General features: G+C 33.9%; 1 protein-coding gene across 1 annotated transcript in view; it reads right to left on the bottom strand.

Annotated features, from left to right (window-relative positions):
• Positions 1-19,818, bottom strand: part of LOC121380182 (ras-related C3 botulinum toxin substrate 1) — a 38,699-nt gene extending 18,881 nt beyond the window's left edge. Inside the window, exons 1-6 of the mRNA XM_041508990.1 lie at positions 19,658-19,818; positions 15,167-15,238; positions 12,709-12,826; positions 11,908-11,970; positions 7,017-7,291; positions 1,762-1,765 (exon numbers count right to left, since the gene is read on the bottom strand). Of these exons, the coding sequence (XP_041364924.1) occupies positions 1,762-1,765; positions 7,017-7,291; positions 11,908-11,970; positions 12,709-12,826; positions 15,167-15,238; positions 19,658-19,692 (567 nt within the window). The 5' untranslated portion in view covers positions 19,693-19,818. The remainder of the gene's footprint in view (positions 1-1,761; positions 1,766-7,016; positions 7,292-11,907; positions 11,971-12,708; positions 12,827-15,166; positions 15,239-19,657) is intronic.
• Between the last annotated feature and the right edge of the window lie 257 nt (positions 19,819-20,075).

Genomic DNA, 20,075 nt, shown 5'->3' with positions numbered 1-20,075 from the left:
AATATTCATATATACATACCCACGACACACACATACATACTAGTACAATATACACCACGCAAACACACAAATACACAATAGATAAAACTTTAATGCGTGTTCTCAGTATACGTGTAGTTAATTGTTCCTCCATACAGACATACGCCCCTTGTTGAAGTGTGCATGCATAAAATTATAGGCCTCTCAAATGTGTCTGCAAGCAAATACCTTTAGTACTGTTATTGTTGTTAGTTTCTTTGACAACCATGTGGGTTTGGATTACAGTGACCGACTGAGAGCTGCGTTTCTTTTTTTCACAAGATAGTTTCGCAATCAGTGCAAATCGAGCGACAATCAATGCATGTACAATTACTGGTGGTTCGGGGGAAAAAAAGAAGAAAGAAATGTTTTATTTAACGACGCACTCAACACATTTTTATTTACGGTTAAATGGTGTCAGACATATGGTTAAGGACCACACAGATATTAAGAGAGGAAACCCGCTGTCGCCACTTCATGAGCTACTCTTTTTCGATTAGCAACAAGGGATCTTTTATATGCACCATCCCACACAGGGTAGTACATACCACGGCCTTTGATATACCAGTCGTGGTGCACTGACTGGAACGAGAAATAGCCCAATGGGCCCACCAACAGGGATCGATCTCAGACCGATCGCGCATCGAGCTTTACCACTGGGCTACGTCCCGCCCGTGTTCGGGAAAAGAGAAGACCTGCGACACAGAACACTATAGGTGTCAGAATATAGGAAGGGGTCCATAGAGCATCGTCAAATAAAACACTTCCTTCCATAGAACATCTATTAAATCACCTTTCAACATACTCTCAGCTGGGGGGGGGGGGGGGGGGGGGGGGATTGCCGGGTAGACAAATATTCCCGTTTTAATATTTTACAACAATAACCCTATGTTTGACGCTAAATACCATAACATTAATCATTTACCACTGGGCTACGTCCCACCCCGTCTAGCTCTCGAACTGCCGAGTATTCGGGATAACCAACAGCAAATAAAGTACCGGAGGTATTGTGAAGGATGTGTATTTGGTACTTGGCTGAACATTTATAAGTTCCTGTGACTGTCTAACACCAAGAAACTATCAGAATCCATTCACAAAAACATTTTCATTACTATATAATTTCCAGAACAGTTGGGGTTTGTGCGATTTATTACAATGAATCAATCATGATTTCAAATGTTTTCCATTTAAAAAAACAGAAAGAAAAAAAAAGGTTTTGTTCAACAACACAACTAGAGCAAATCGATTTATTACTCATCGGGTATTGGATGTCAAACATTTGGTAATTTTGACTTATAGCCTTAGAGTGGAAACCTACTACATTTTTTTTATTAGTATCAAGGGATCAAGTAGTACCACCTACAGACAGGATAGCACATACAACAGGCTTTGATATACCAGTTGTGAAGCACTGTTTACTGTAGATAACAATGATATAGCTCATGCTACTAATTTAATAGAAAATAATCTTTTCTACAAGTTTTAAAAATAAACTATTATTTTTTTTTAAATAATATTGAACAAACAAAAAAGAAAAAAGTCAAAGGTCAATGAGTAGATGCAATTTATTGATGGGTATTGTTCTGATAGAAGGTTCAAAGTACAGTACGTTTTATACAATCAGCTGGGTACTTTTCTGCAAAAATATATAATTTGTGACACATACAAGTCAAATGTACAACACTGACAAAACATCCAATAGAAATAATGCAATATGTATCAAAAGTGACAAAACCTGTACACACAACTCCATAACAAACTGTACAGTTTTGCAATAGTCTGTACACGTAGAAAAGCATACTATGCCATGGGCAAAACAAATGAAATGAAACCTGTCATAGCATGCAAGCTTCCTCGAGTATAGCAATTATGAATCATATAATAACCATTTAAAATTAGTTTTGGTTTGTATATAAAAATGGTTTCACTGCAAAACTATAAATCAACTATATTCAAAACAAAAGAATCCAACTTTCAAAATGCTAATGAGAAACAAAAGAGAAAAAAAAGTAGTAGTTGAAAGTTGAAATATTAAATTTGTGTCGAAATAAATTTTGGTGCAAGACTGATCAATTTAACAAGCATATGAAATTAAATTCATGAATACCACCAAAACTGAATACAATACTACCAACCAGGGCCTCGATCTATGAAGTGATCTTATGCACTTAAGGTGATCTTAGGACTAAGAATGCTTCACAGAACGGGGCCCTGGTCAGTAGCCAATCTGGGTGCAGAGGTGTTGACATCAACAAATAGTTCAAATAACACTATATTTTGTGGATGGTACTATAATTCTTACAGAATAAGAAGAGGTTTTCCCATTAATATTCCAGATGTAATGGACACTCAGATACAACCTGATTACATTCTGCTACATTCGCAATATTAAAATGCTTTCATATCTCCTTGTAGCACCAACATGATTGACAAGATATCACAGTTTTAACCAAAATCATCCAGAACAATTTGACATGAAGGTTAATAATGCATAACAATAGAGAAAGAATAAGTTTTATAATTAATACACAACATGGTAAAAACATTTTTTTTTTAGAAACATATTTTCACTATACTCGAGGTAGCAACCAAACTAGTTTTCCAAAGTGATTATTACATTAACAAAAGATGTTAACACAAAAAGTGCTCCAATTGTTCCACATACATTTTCTACTCTACTCAAATTTATTAAAACCTTGAAATGAAGACAGCTTATTTGTGTATAACCCTTTGGATAAAGGTGGAAAACAAATCCAACAATATTTTAGAAAATAAAAGGAACAGAATATTTGTTTTACAATATCTCTGTCCATTTTAATCTATGGCTATCTGAGGTCTAGTAAGGCTTCTACAGTCTGCAGTCTTTATCACATATTAATGAAAAAAGGATCGCCAGTCGGTGAATGCTACTGCTGTAGCGAGTGCCAGTTTGGTTCCGGAACGAAGTTCCAGCAATATGGTATGTTAGCAACAGAATGAACTGGCATCTAAATTATTTTACCAAAATTACGCCCAATCAAGAGCGAGCAAGAGTTTTGAAATCTGACAATCCATGTGCATTGCATACTTACATTAGAAACATTTGAGTAGATGCCTAGAGTAGAACATGATTCAAATATTAACATCGGATAATAATGTAAAACAAATAACACTTTGGAAACTGCCATTAAAGCAACTACTGCCGTTGTCCAGCCAACAACATAGTTAGAAGAAATCACTATCCAAGCATTCCAGACACAAAGATATATGTTTTATTAATAACACTAATCATACTTTATACATAATTAACTAATGTTACGTGACTCATGCATAACAAGTAGTGTTATAAAGAGAGAGAGAGAGAGAAAGAGAAAGAGATCCCAACCATGTTATTTATAGATATATACAAGCAACAAATGCAATCGATGCATTAACTATGTTTTACAGCACAGCAACATTAAATATCCGTCAGTGATCTTTGAAGTAGGCATGGCCCAATGAGATTTCAAGTATTGCTACACAATGCAGAAACTGTTTTGTGAGACCAGTCCTAGTCAAGTAAAAGGTCTCATATACCATTTTTTTTAAATCATTCAACATACTGTAATGCTTGATGCACAAATGTGTTTTAATATATCCAGCTGCATTAAAAAAAACACAGTGCAACTTGAGATGGACGAATGCATTGAAAATAATAATGAATATTGTTTAAAAGCTGTTTGAAAATAGAATACATGCATAACTAGTAAAAAAAAAAGAGAACAAAAAAAGTAAAAAGAGAAAAAGAAAAAGTGAAGAATACAAATATGAAAACCTTTAACATACAATTTCAGAATCACAGAAATAAATGGTCCTAAGTACACATTATTTATAATTAGTTACTAGTACACAACATAATAAAACATGAACTAATTTTTCTGGGTCAAAATGACTTCATTAAAAAAAACAGAAGAGAAGAAAACAAGTCCATACATAAAAATAAACCCATATTTCTGTATAAGTGGCACATTATTTTCACTTTTAAACTGCACTATTAATGAAGCAATTTTATTTAAACAAATAAAAATAAACATAAATTAAACACCATCTATAATTCCAAAAGAATATATAAAAAATAATATTAATAAAATAAATTTAAATAAAATGGTAGTGTCATAATTGAAAATCAAGAAAACTTAAGTAACAAATAGACTTGAATTTCCAAATTGAACATACATTCAATAAACATTACTATATGTCTAGAAAGGTACCGGTATGTTAAATTCAATGAATGAATATTTGATGTGCAAAATGAAAAAAAAAAAAGAAACAACAAATAAAAAGCCAGTGAACTTACAAAATATGCTAGTTACAAAAATTATCACTGTTACAATTTCATTTCAATAATTTGACTATGATCCGATATTGCCCGATATTCCTAAAGAACAGAGATAAAGGTAATGACATTTCCTAGGACAGAAATAGATATTTAAAACTATTTACACATTTGATAACTTCAACAGTAATAAACTAATATAACCAATAAACAATTATTTTCATATTTTTAATATAATGATAAAAACCTGTAACAAAATAATGTCTGTTCTTAGTCTCAAAATAACAAACTAGTATATTTATTAATGCTGTTTGAAAAAAATCAAGCTATACAATAGTTCGGTTTTGATAATATCACCACAGAGAACACTCTTATAATTAAAATAATAATAACACAAAATCAAAATCAAACTTATCTGACTTACTGGTAATAAAATTAGAAGTTTGAATTTCAGTCACAACTTTAAAAAGACTCTTTTTGAAACATTACTTGTTAACAATTTACTGAAATATATTAAATCACTTACAAAGATTATTATCAGTATATATTACAAGAATAATGGCCATTCTACTAAACACTAACAAAACAGCACACATAATTGTATCAATCACTTTCACAATAAAACATAATACAACAAACCAAAACAAAATGGGTCTGAACAGACAAAAGGATGTACTTTGTTCTAGTTCAGGCAATACCTCTCACCCCCAAACTGAAGAAAACTTGGAGTGTTCTCTCTTTTAAGAATACTTAACTGGACATCAATATTTAATATTTATAACAGGAAAAGAATAAATGATCTTCAATCTGATCTGCTTTTCAGTAAAAACAATTCTGTAATTTTTTTGAGATATACAAGACGTTTCAGTGCTCATTGCATTAAATGCCTCATGTGAAAAGGGTGCTTTGATATGCCATTATTCAAGTTGTACAAATGAGCAAAACATTTGGCAGTCAGCTTCACTGGAATAATCTAGACAATGTAATACCATGACACACACAAAACAGTTTGATCACTATATTATATTTCAAGTGCTTCATTAACAAGTACAGCAGAACCCCAGGCACTTGCAGTGTATGGTCACCAAACAGAATTAAGATAATCTGTTAAAACGTTCTATCTTAAACAACATGTGGCCTATTGCTTCAAAAAAGCTACACACTTAATAGCTTCTATATTTCTTAGTTATAACATCAACGTACAGGTTTACAGTGTGTTACATGACTTTCAAGAGCATCAGTAAAAACAGGCTGTTACCAAATAGTAAGATACATTAGTGACGGAATTAAACAACCACAGCCAAGTCTAACTAAAGCAATGTAAAAAGAGATGAACGAAGTATCGTTATTTCTAAATAATTTTAACATACTCAAGTTAGCAACTAATAAATAAACAGGTCATCCTCAGATATCAATAGTCTGACAGGTGGGGGCCATCATTATTTAAGCCTTCAACACACATCACAAGTAAAAATTTAAACTTACAGAGTGAACAACTGATCTTAGTAGTTTTTTGCACACCACGAAATGAGCTTATTGAATCAAGAGTTAGTACACATCCATTTTATGTTCTATATATGTATTCTTCAATATAAAACAAAAACAAGCTAAAAAACAATGATGGATGAACTAGGTGTCTTGTTAAACATGTAAAATGTGCCCAATTCTGCTTTTAGAACAGTAATTATGTTTTCAATGTGTGTGTACAATTGGTCATCATTTTCTCTGAACTACTATGCTCCAGTGATCACAAAGACCCATCAATTATGGTGCAAAACAACCGAGCATCAGTCTAACATGAAAACAGATCATAGCCCATCATTCTCCAGAAACACAAGATGGGAATAACAGCTAACCCATGCAAACAAAAGTATTAATAATAATCCCAATAATTTAACACATGATCCGTTAAAAATGTCAGATGTCCACTAAATATAATGGACCAAACAGTAGTTAGCTTCGGTGCATTAATTAATAAGTTAATGGCTCTATGTGACTAAAAGAGCCAGAGGAATTGCTGCCTCAAGTCAACTTTTTAAACTAAAACCCCCAGAAAATCCCCGGACTTCTATGGCCTAGATCACAGCAGCCTACTTCTCTCCCAAGCTTTGAAGATAACCAAGTGATGCTGAACTTCGACCTATATATTAGATGGTCCTTTTAGGACGCACCCCACCCCCAACCAACATGCATTCATCCGTAAACCTCCAGCAAATATAATCACGATGCAAATAAATGTCTAGAATTAACCTGAGTTATACTGATGACTTGGTGCTAGTAATACAAACGTAAATAGAAAAGAAAAAAATCAATTAAAAAAAAATTAAAATCTGATCCATATAAGCTGAAACCTTTAATAATTTTGTCCTAAAATACAAGAATATATTAAGATATTAAAAAACAATATTAAATAAAAAGGAAGAATAATTAACTGAAAAAGAAGCAGGAAGATTGTTAATATGGAACTGTATACACTTGGCAAACTTAATTCTAACCCCAAAGCTAAAATGTCTTTTTTTTGTTTTGTTTCTTTCAATTCATTCAAGTTTAAACCCATGTGATATTCCACAGGCAATAGCAAAATCCACAACAACATGAACAGCATACATACGTTAGTATTGTGTACACTGTCCATGTATATGAAATTAATCAAACAGCATTTTAATTGTTAGCCCTAAAATGCTTTTCTTACAAAATTTTACACTTATTATGGCGTTTCTGTTTTGGCCTGGGACAGAGGACGGCTCGTATAGCTTCGTCAAATACATTCTTCAGGCCTTTCTGCGTCAGGGCCGAGCACTCTAGGTATTTCACAGTCTGTATTTCTTTGGCCATCGCCAGGCCCTGAGGGTAGGTGATGGGCGAGAGTTTCTTCTCGCGCAGCTTCTCTATAGTTTCCTTGTCTTCACGCAGATCCAGCTTCGTCCCAACAAGGATGATTGGCGTGTTGGGGCAGTGATGACTCACCTCAGGGTACCACTGGAAGTAAAAGTATAGCATGGTTCAAGTGATACAGAATAAATTGTAATCTGGATATTATGTTTTCAGTTAAGTCTGATAAGAAATGTTCAGTTTTAATAATAGACTGAGGAAAATCAAATTATAAATATAGGTTGCATCACATTTGTAGATTGTTAATGTACTACAAATTTATATATTTCACCCCAAGAAATGTGCATCAGGTATAGAGACATGTAATTCAACAAAAACTCAAAGTGGACAAACATTAAAGGGAGATAATTAATATAATTATGCTTACAGATTACACTGTACCAAATCAGAGTTCTGGGTCAAAGTTTGAGATACACTTTCAAATACTTATGGAGTATATACAGATGCAATTCTGATAGTAATAAGTGATATTGATTATTTGCGCAAATACTTTACCTATCGCCAATAATTTAATAAACTTTTATTTAGTACAGATGTTATATATTTATACAACAGAAGTTGAACTCAGAGCAGAGTATTCAAACGAATGGAAATGTGATTTTCAGCATAAATGAGGGATGCAAATATTAATAAAACAATTTATTAAATATGTTAAATGCTACGTGACCCGTTTCCCACACCCATTTTCTTGCAGTGAAGACTCAGGTGTCTTATTTTTTTTTATAGGTTTACTGCCTGGGTCTGTTGATACATTGTGAATTGATCTGGCCCAAAAGAACCTACGTCAAATTCAACAGGTATGATGAACAAGGGAGACAACGTAACATGTGATATAAATTCATACAGCCTAAATTCTTCCATGTTACCAATATATTAATAAGAGTTTAGTAATACATTTTTGCTGATACCAATAACTAGTATGTAGCTAAATTCTGGAGACTTTACTAAAGGGGTGTTTTCTTTATGTGATTAGTCACACCGACTTGTCAAATATGATTTCTCATAGCGTATAAGACTAATGCTGTTCCAATTTAGCTGTCCTCACAGTATGATTCGATCACATGCGACAAATTGCATAATCAAAACCCCTTTTAAAAACTTGAATCTAAAAATTTTAATTTTTAAAAGACAATCTTAAAGTGCCTGTGTAAAAACACATTTTTATTAGATGTATGGAAGGAAATAGTGTTTAAATTAATCTATTCAACAGGCCTCACACGAGGTCAAAATCATAGAGCGATGTCACTTCTCTCTCAAACTTTAGAGAGGGTGAAGTTTTTAACAACAGGGAGACTTGAATTTTTAATTAAAAAAAAGAAAGAGGTTATCTTAATACAGGTGTAATTTTTAAAATCTGTACTTTATTTTATTTTATTTACCATCAGTACTGCTAATTGATGGACATGTGATCTATAGGATGTTTTTTTTTAAATCACCTTTCCACATGTCGCCTTCTTTAGAAATAATGAAATGTAATTGAAAAGCACTAATTTAACCGTTCGTCTTCTCATTTCATTTAATACCTACTCCATACAGAGTATTGTCCTAGTAGATTAATCTACCACGGTCAACCTGAGATTACCCAGAGGCAATTAAATGCGTTTCACCGTCAGTTTCTTAATTAATACACTGTTACCACGGACACTTTAGTGACTTGGGGATCCAGTTTAAATGGCCATTGGGTATGTAGGACAGGTCACCGCTATTTTATAATTTTGACATCTGTTTTGTAAGTTGAATTTACTCCAATCTGATTAAAATTAGCTCTACTGGTCTACCAGTAGATCTAACAGCATTGCGTGGACTATAAATAAATAAATAACAATTTAAATATCGACCAATTACACTTCGCCTTTTATAGTGGTATTCGGAAGCATACAAATTCTAAAAATATCAGGCAAGACTATTTATGCAATTTCAACATTGAAAAAACAGGGGGGAAAGTGCAGTAATAAGCTCTGGATTGTATACTAGTATAAACAGATTTTATGTCTATACCATCACATTTTTTTCGGTTTTGTAACAAATTTTATATAAAATTTTATATTGAAATTAGTTTCCGGCATACTTCGTAATTCACCCAAATCATTTCGTATACCTTCGGCATAATCCTGAATGTTTTCAAATTCTTTTCAAATCACTGGCATGATTTCGCAAGTAAGGTTTTGATTGGTCGAATGAAATGTCAACTGGACATGAGCTCCAACGGGCTGCTGTTAGATTCACATGTAATAGTGGAGCTAATTTTAATTAGATTGAATTTACTCATTATGACAAAGTCTACGTAAAACTAAATAATTACTCCAACTATTAGTGCCAGACATGGGTGTTGTCTGAGCTAGACAGTCTTATCTATGAGCCTTTCCCATGATTTTGTGGTGCCAGTGTCTCTTCAAATCTCAGGCCATTCACACTTAATTATTATCTATGAATAGGTGTTCCTCAGGTTCTTCACCATTCATCCGTGATTGTGTACACTGCAAGTCAGGCTGGTCAGAGCGAAGTTTGGGCGTGCTTCGCCCGGTCGCGTGAGCCCTGATTCAATAGTTAATTTTTAAAAATGCAACCCGTTTTTCAATAGTAAATTTTTTCTGAAACGCCTCGATAAAAAACACTTGTCCGATGCCAGCCGAGCTATTTTTAGCCTATGACACGCAAAAATTATCCCAGTGATTCCCAGCGAACTCGCCACCACTCGAGGTCTCACACCTCCGGCTGTGTTTAATTGTTGGTTCTTTGTTCAATAATTTTTCTTCAACGTGGGAATGACATGGTTCACTGATCTAGAATACCGTTTTGTTAACATGTTCATTGCCGTTCTAAAATGTAATTACTAAAAGTGAGACCAATTGTCAGTATATTATTTTTACACTAATTCCAAGAAATGAAAATGTCACAAAAGTACAGAAAAATATCAAAGTACAGAAAAATGATTGTACAAATAAATTTAAAAATTCAAAATCTAGTTAAGAAATGATGTTTAAAATTGAATAGTTTTTTTTTAAATATTCATTTAGAATTATTTTTCACCAATATATAGGTTTTGATTAAAAAAAAAACCTGTTTTTTTAAATACAAATCTGTATTTGTTGCTTATTTCTTTTATTGGTTTGCCATTCAAGGGAAATATGTCTTCAGGTATGATTCAGTACTATGGAAATTCATTAAACTTAACACTTTTAGGGAAAAATCATACGGTCTGGATTATCGAGGTCTCAATGTATATATGTGTGTGTGTGTGTGCGTGTGTGTGTGTATGTATGTGTGTGTGTGTGTATATATATATATGTAAATATAAATATAAATATTACATAAAACACCACCAACAGTTAATTTTGTTGCTTTTGGATTTAATAGCTTTCCATTTCTTTTACTGGATCAAGAAAAGTACAAATGCATAAAGACCATAGCTAATTTTTTATTTTCAGCAACACACACACACTTCTTGTGTGGAAGAAGGATGCAATTGTTTTATTTAACGATATACTCAATAAAATTTTTTTTACGGTTATGTTGTGTCAGACATATGGTTAAGGACCACACAGATATTGAGAGAGGAAACCCGCTGTCGCCACTTCATGGGCTACTCTTTTCGATTAGCAGCAAGGGATCTTTTATATGCACCATCCCAGACAGGGATATGCCAGTCGTGGTGCACTGGCTAGAACGAGAACCATTTGTGTGGTGAAACAGGTTTATAATATATTGGTATTCTTGAATGAAGACTAAATCAAACCTACCCCAGTGTGTGTGTATTTATATTTATATATTTACATTATTAATGATTACGTGTCTTTTTTTCTTTTAAATTATTAAGTACGAAACTAAAATTGAAACGTCTTATTTGTGATATCAATATGAACTTGCCCTTAGAATCTCTCGCATACATGTAGCTGACACCCTCCGACTTGTTTATGTTTGTCCGAGACCGCATGTGCCTGTATGGTCGTCACGTGTGCTGGCCCCACGCGATAATGTCAAACAGAAAACATTTTCAAGCATTTTTAGTTGCTTTTTTTAAAAACCATAATGTCAGTTATCAGTGATTATCATAGTCTTTAGATAAAAGATGATCGCAGATTCTATCCTATACGGTCCTTTCCAGTGGGCTACAATTGTCAATTTGTTTTTCCAAGCTAGCCTCGTAATGTAAACAATGTCCGGTAATTTGTGGATATTCTAGTCCGTCCCATGGAATTTACTACAAATTGTCTATTTCTGAGCCGATTCATTTGTAAGTTGCACATAAAAATTGTATTTTTTATTATTTCCAAAATGCCTTTATGGTCTTACTTCAAACCAAACTAAAATTATTTACAAAAAACAGTTTTATAGAATGATGGGACAAACTATAGCTGTACAGCCTTTCACAGAAATATTTTTGCTTGGGGCAAAATATACACTGGAGTTGAAACATCTCGAAAGCGTCTGTATCGTTCTCTTTGACTACATGTGGTTACAACCTAGCCCTAGAGTGACATCACACGTCATTACGTAACTCGGTGTGTAGCTTTGAGTGGGTTTTCCCCAGAGAGGGCTACAAATGTGATAGATTATTATGAATATAGATCTTCTTAAACTTTGGTAGGATTCATATACATTGTAAACGTGATATATAGGTACCAAAAGATAGCAAAATGCTTGTTTCATTACAGAGGCACTTTAAATGTGTAATATGTTGAATAAGTCTTCATTTAGCGTACCTTTGCTCGGACATTTTCAAAACTGGCTGGACTGATTAATGAGAAACAGATCAAGAAGACATCCTGCAATACAAGTACACAACATTTATTATATTATATTATATATTATTACACAAGAAAACTGAATCCATTTCTAGCTCAAGATATCTCCAGCCCTCCCTTTATTGATACTGTTATGTAGGGGAAGGTTAGAGGTAACTATGTAATGCTTTGGCAATCATCGACAACCAAATGTCTGCAACCTACTGTGTCAAAAATACAATTTTTTCCCTAAATCTGATGCCAAACCTTTAGTAGTGGCATTAAACTTACATGTTGTTAACCGGTACCAATATCAATAAGGGGAGGGCTGGAGGTGACTCGAGCTATACTATCTCAAACTACAATCAAACCTCAATTGTTGTGCCTAGAGAGTTCAACTTACAGATTTATCCACTGTTGAATTGTACATGAAATACTTTGACTTACTTGACAATTTGGCAAAGTAGCATTTTGAAATATGTCCATTAAGTTTTAATTACAAGCAAAATGCATAAACACAGTATTTTTTGTCTTTTTTATAAAAGGTTGGTTTGTTAATTGTTTTACTTTGGAGTGATGGTAATAGGCACCGCAAGATTTGCTAAATAAATCTTTACCATTTTTTTTTTTTAAGGCTAAATTAATAAGTTTTCATTCTATTAACAATCAGAATTCAATGGGTTCAATGATTTAAGATGTCATAAATTGTTTTACATCAACCTTCAACATAAGTAAACATAATTAAATAGATCAATAGAAATATTAGAAAGTGACACTTACAGTTTGTGGATAGGACAGCGGTCTCAGTCGGTCATAATCCTCTTGTCCTGCTGTATCCCACAATCCTAGATTTATGGGTTTCCCATCAACCATCACATTAGCAGAATAGTTATCAAAACTGAAGATGAGAGAAAACAATATGACCAATGTTAAACTATGAATAAAAGCTACAGATCTCAATAACCACCTTTCACTCAACTGTTCCAAAACTAGTCGTGAAATGAGTAAGTGGGAGGCACTGTAATTTTCACTTTAACCTTCTGACTACTGTAGGCGAGATATATCGCCCGTCGTCACGCCAGTCGACATACTGTACACTGTATGTACAGTGCATTTCCCAATTCATATTTCCCACCGTTTTGCACATAACACTTACCAGAAGCAAACAACTCAGCTTCCTGTGTCTTTAGATATACATTTTTCAAGTATTTTTCGCTTGGTAACAATGACGGCATGCTGCAGTCATTTTCAGGGATCGATAGCTGATTGTGACAACTAATTTAATAATAAATTTGATCATTTTACCAACAACGAAAAGCACCATACATTGGGATAAAATAGCATAAAAATTTGAAAAATACACGAAAATAATACTTACCGATTCAAATATGAACTTTATTTTATGTATTTATAAAACATTTAAGTGAATATATGTGAGTAAAAATTATAAACTTGTACCCACTAAACGTGTTTTTTTGTCAAAAATTAATCCAGTGGTCTAAATGTTAAACATATTTTGTTAAACATATTTCATTTAAATAAAAAATTTAAGTTGCCTCACAGGGCTATAGATCTAACTAATTTGGACACAGGGACTTTTGTCATTTCTGAATGCAGGAAGATTGTTTAAGTTCAGTACTGTCATTAACAGCTGCTGTAGAGTTGTCAATATTCTGAAATGCTTTTCAAGTTATTTTAATGTAAATAAAATTACCATTTTAGTGGTTTAGAGGCAAAATATTTTGAGGTCAACATGCTTGTACTTAATTTGGGCACGATTATATTGGGCATATATATTTTAGGCACAATGGTCATCGTCTCGACTATGATGCAATCTAAAGCCCCTCCCCATAACCCACTGGTCACTGAAATTTAAAAAAAGTTCAGTTCAGGGGAAGTAACTCTGTTTAGCAAAAGTTGACAGAAAACCTAAATTTTGTTTATCAATTTGGCACAGTAAAAATGTGTTAAATGATTGCCTTATTTTTTGTTAGCATTAACCCTATATGAATAGTTCTACTAAACTGTCATTATAATGAACCCAAAAGTTTTATACTTACTGCCAATGCAAACTGCAATATTTAGCAAAAAATGTTTTACACTGCATAATAAAGGTCGGTTAAAGGGACACACCCTAGTTACGGCTATTTGTTAACCATTACGGCATTGTTTTTCGCTATTAAACCCCATTTTTCACAAATAAAATTGCATTTTACTTACATTTTATTATTTAGAATACACATTTCCATTCACCTGAAGTGCTTTTTGGTAATCCTGATGTTTGTAAAACCACGAAATGCATTTTTTGCCAAGACGTGCTGTCGAGAAAAAACCGTTAAGCAAGCGAGGTCCAATCTATTTTTAGAGGGAATCTTCCTGTGTAAACGTCACAGATGTTGGTATACCACGTGACCGTTATCATTTTGGTTTGGTTTGTTTTCTCGTGCACGGTTCGCGCAATCAACATCCGATTCGTTGTTGTTCATTTGTGAGATTTTTCTTCACAGTTCGTGAACATTTACAGTAACAATAAAGTTCAGACAAGTAAGTGTCTCAATACAAAACGTTACAAACCCTTAAAATCAATAATTTTGCTAAGTCTTACGATATCTGGAGAGGGGATACAACCAGGACAGAACAGTTGGAACATGTCCAGGAGAGGTGAAAAGAACGCACCCCAAGTCTGTGCGCACTCTGTGAAATTTGTCGTGACGTGACGTAGGCATTGTTGTGCTTCGAGCGACATCTACCGGTGACATCAGAATACTAACTTTCAAAATTATTTCAAGCAATTGGGACATGGGGATTCCCATGGTATTTATCGATATAAAACCTGCTTTTTCACTCCATTTGATAAAAATGTGATCTAAGTGTGTTACAGGTTTGTAGATTAACCAAATTATAATTTATTTTCGCTGGATGGAACTAGGGTGTGCGGCTTTAAACTTTTGCCATTTGCTCCGAGAACTAGACTGATGTTGGTTCCATGAACTCTATTTTCAACAATTCATATCTCCAAAAGTACTTGGAACAGGGGTGAAACTACACAAGATACACACATATATAATAAAAAAAACAATGGTGTGAAATTTGAGTTGGCAAATGTCAGCTACTAGTTTCAGTGAGTTGGCATGGATTAACCCTTTCTATAGTTTCCTTTACCCCCACATACGAGAAGTTTTGAAATAACGCTTCGTGTCCGAGTTGCATGTTTGTTCATATTTATAAATGTACTTACACAGTTGGTATATACTCTCCAGGAAAAGCATTGGTAGTGTAACTAATCAGCAGGCACGTTTTTCCAACAGCTCTGAAAATAAATAATGAGATATTTAAAAAACTAATTGTGTAATGACACCACTAGAGCACATTGATTTATTAATCATTGGCTATTGGATGTCAATAGTGTAATTTTGACAAATAGTCAAAAAGGAAACCCACTGCATTTTTCCATTAGTAGCAAGGGATCTTTTACATGCATCAATCCATAGACAGGATAACATATAACACAGCCTTTGATAAACCAGTCGTGGGGCACTGGCTTCAGCCTAATGGGCCTACCGAAGGGGATCGATCCTAAACCGACCGGCTACATCCCGCCCCGAGATATTTAACAAGTCTGGTTGATTATGTATACATGCAGCTATGTATACACCGAGCTGGCATCTAGTAGACTTCAAAATAAGCTGATTAGTAGATTAGATAGTATTTATCAGTCATAACTGATTTGGTTACTATTCTAGTTTCTTACTTTCAAGTAGGAAGTCAAAATAGGTTGCCATCAGATTGTACTAAATGCCAGACGAATGGGTCATGCTAAATGATTGTGCTTAACATAAAATTTTGTGTCAGTAAATTTTTCAGTGTGCTTGGATGTTTAGTAGGACCCATTTAAGGAAATCCTGTGAGATGTTAATGCAATTAAAATGGCGTCAGTAAGACATTTTAGCATCACAAAATATATGATAATTGTAATTAGAAACAAGTTATTTCTTTAGGTATTATAATATTTACAATGTTCAGAAAGCTCTGTCAGCAGAGAAAATAATAAAAACCATGTATTGCAAACAAAGACTTGATGACGAACAAAGTATCAGTTATGGGGAAACATCAAGACAAAACTGATATGTGACCTGACCTATGGTTTGTGACTTATTTCGAGGGCTGTCAGCATGATGCTAGAATGCAAAGTAAACTGTAATGACACATTGTGTAGTCCACAAAACTAATTTCTACCCCAAATATACATTTAATTAATGGTTGAAACAAATATGTTGTCAAGTCAATGTTCAAGACTGCACACTTTCTTTTTTATATTCCCAAAATAAAAATATTACAGTGAGTTGGGATATGATGAATTTTCTAAAACTGGTAATTTATGTAATGAGTGTAATTAATGTTAACGGTTAAAAAGATGTGACAGCCAAAAATTCTAAGACAGAATGACTGTTCCAATCACGTGAGATTGTCGAAATGATAAAAGTAAAATGTTTATGATTCAAATAAAATATAACTTTTATTGTGTATATCAAACATACAAATCGATAATGGTATGGGACACAATAAGAGGCTGTTAAAAATACTGTGTTATAGTAATTTTCATAAGGAAGGCTACTGAAATGTTTCATCAGTTGAGCTGCTGAGATAGCATGGGGCAAAATACATGCAGGTTTCTGCCGTCGACCATTTTGCTTGTTTATGCAATACTCTTCAAGTGGGGTGGATCGATATGATGTAACCTAACGTCATAACATGCGCTATGGTATAACATACTCATCATAATTACGTCACATACTTAGCACTAATAGCAGGCTTCGGCCCCTCTTGAAGAATATTCCACAAAAAAGCCAAATAGCAGACAGTGAAAAACCGATAATGGTATGGGACACAATAAGAGGCTGTTAAAAATAGTGTTACAGTAATTGTCGTAAGGTAGGCTACTGAAATGTTTCATCAGTTGTGTTTCAGTACACAAACCAAGACTTGTTTCCTTGATGTCCAGTGTGCCAACTGATTGATATTTTTTCAGTGTGTGAAAAATGTGTGTATTTTAAAATAGCGGAGTTGGGTACTATAAAATATAGTAGGATGCTGGAAAACAAAATAGGGTGCAGAATAATATAGAGAAGTGGTGGCAAAACACGAAAGCGGGACTTAAACAGAACAGCGACAACACTGGCTCTAGTTAACGTCCACACTACGACAACACTGGCTCTATTTAATATCCGTACTAAATTGTTAATAACTATGCTAAATTACTCTCCTACTTAATAACTATGCTAAATTACTCTCCTACTTAATAACTATGCTAAATTACTTTCCTACTTAATAACTACGCTAAATTACTTTCCTTTTTAGTTACAGTTAAGATTTCCCCCAAATTTTGTCCCTGGAGACACAAATCGTGAAAAAACCATTACAGATTCCACATACAAGACTAGTGATGTCACCGATATCGACGCTGCTGAGATAGCATAGGGCAAAATACATGCAGGTTTCTGCCGTCGACCATTTTGCTTGTTTATGTAATACTCTTCAAGTGGGTATCAGGTCATTTCACCCTTATTCTCGATCGCCCCGTGTCATTTCGCCCCCATACCGGGTTGTTTTGCCCTCTACACAGGGTCGTTTCGCCCTCATGTTTATGTTTGTGAATGATGAATAAATTTGTTTACGTGACTCTAGTTGCAAATCAGATATAGATTATCAATTTGTAACCCTTTATCAACCATTAACACCATTTATATGTATATGTTATTATGTGCAATATTTTAAAGAACCTCTCCCCTCACACCATCCCAGTTCCTACGGGCCCGATGTATTTTATATTAATAAGTACAAAGACTAGCCTACACAATAATATTGTCGATAGGACATATTAGTTATAAAGTGCTTTGTGTGTGTGTGTGTGTGGGGGGGGGGGGGGGGGGGGAGACCGCTTTTTTGCCTCTGTAATATCCATTGACGTGTCATGTTTACATCTATGCTGATGAAATATTAAAAGGTCCATTTGCTTCAGTTTACATTTAAAAAATGCTTGTTGTATGCTATATATGGCATTATTGTTGTCTTTGTTATTAAAATAATGTGTATTTTGTTATTAAAATGTTTTAAAATAATGCGTGTTTTGTGCTTTTTTAAACAGGTTTTAACTAAGAGTTCCCGTTAGAAAATCACATACAGATGTAATCATAGAGCCAGTCTGAAATATTATTACATTTTGTGTTTTTTTCTTCTAATTAGGTCCATTTGCTTCAGTTTACATTAAAAAGATATGTTTAAAAAAATGTTTGTTGTATGCTATAACATATCGATGTCTGTTCTCGTTACAGCCAGTTTAGGGCAAAATACATGCAGTTTTCTGCTGTCTGCCATTTTGTTTTTTTATGGAATACTCTTTAAGAGGGGTGAAAGATTAAAATATTAATATAAAATCAATGATCTCTAGTGGTATCTTTAAACAATCAAATAATATTAATAATAATAAAATAATATGACGTCACCCCTCTTGTAGAATATTCCATAAAAAGTCAAAATGGATGCCGGCACAAAATTACATACTTTTTGCCCTATGCGATCTCAGCGAAGTCGATACAGGTGACATGGTTATCATCTAGTATGTGGAATCCATGCCATTGTTTTTTTCAAGATTTCTGTCTGGACAAAATGTGGGTAAAATCGAACGAAAAATTAATTTATTGTAGTTTCTTGTTTCGGACCACCCCAATACATAGGGGCGAAACGACTCATAATGGAGGACGAAACGACTCATTCTAAGGGCGAAATGACTCGGGGCAAACGGGAATAAGGGCGAAACGACTCGGGGGCGAATAGGAATAAGGGCGAAACGACCCGGATTCCTTCAAGTGGGGTGGATCGATATGATGTAACCTAACGTCATAATGTGCTATGGTATAACACACTCATCATAATTACGTAACATACTTCGCACTAATAGCAGGCTTCGGCCCCTCTTGAAGAATATTCCACAAAAAAAGCCAAATGGCAGACGGTGAAAAATTACACGTGGAGATCTTAACAAAGTTCATACAGGTGATATAGTTGCAGTCTAATATGTGGAATCCATGTCAATGTAATGTGTTTTTCACAAGTTATGTTTGGACAAAAAATTTAGAAAATCTAATAGTAATTAAAGGTAGCAGAGTAATTTATTGTAGTTGTTAACAATTTATTAGGACTTTTAAATACTTTGGGGTGCAGTGTTTTGCATCCCTCATTGATTTGACTGACAGGAGAGCACCTGTTGGAACTCTCTTTAAGTTCAACAACCAAAGTTTTTTTAAGTATTGTGCAATCTTTTTACAGCATGACAGTCGAACAGACTGTCCCATTGCAATGAGAAATAACACAATAACGAATCGTGGGCTACTTTAATCTTATCAAGTTACAGTGTCCATGTAGCTTCCTGTTTTATGGATCTGTCCTAAATTCCACAGAACCCGTCAGGAAATGAGACGATTCTACTTCCTGAAACTAACACGCACAATATAACAAATAATAACTGTATTTAAAAAACACACAAGTAAGTCTGATTAATTATTTATTTGTCTATCAAAATCGATCTTTAATTTGGAAGAAAACAAACGTCAAGTTTACTGAAATTGCTTAGATACAAGTTTGCTACCAAACTGGCCTGAACTCTGTGAAGAGGTCAAACCTGTTCCATTAATTCGTAAACATTTTTTGTTAAAGTTACTTTTAAACTTACCCGTCGCCAACAACCACACACTTAATGGCCTGCATCTTCCTGTGTCTCGATTAATGATATAACCAGATTTCTAAATATTTAGCACCCTAACTAATTGAAACGAAGTCGAAAGATTAGGAAGAAAATGGCTGTCCAACACTTATATACAAATGGAGGCTAGCGTAAAAATAGAACTTCCGAAAATAGTCGAAAATGTTCGTAAGGTTCCGAAATACTTCGGTATATTTCGTTGTTAGGCGTACAACAGCCTATATATAGCGAACCAATAATAACACATCTATAAAGATATATTATCATGACAGGGTATATATTTGGAAAACGTTTAAATAAACTTCATTTAATGTATCCGTATCTAAATTTGATTATAAATTTAAGAATAAATATTCAAATTCACCATGCATCCGCTGTGTATTAAAAG

Source organism: Gigantopelta aegis, chromosome 8 (assembly GCF_016097555.1).
Source record: "Gigantopelta aegis isolate Gae_Host chromosome 8, Gae_host_genome, whole genome shotgun sequence".
In the NCBI taxonomy this organism is placed as follows: domain Eukaryota; kingdom Metazoa; phylum Mollusca; class Gastropoda; order Neomphalida; family Peltospiridae; genus Gigantopelta; species Gigantopelta aegis.
This window is presented reverse-complemented; position numbering and strand designations above follow the sequence as displayed.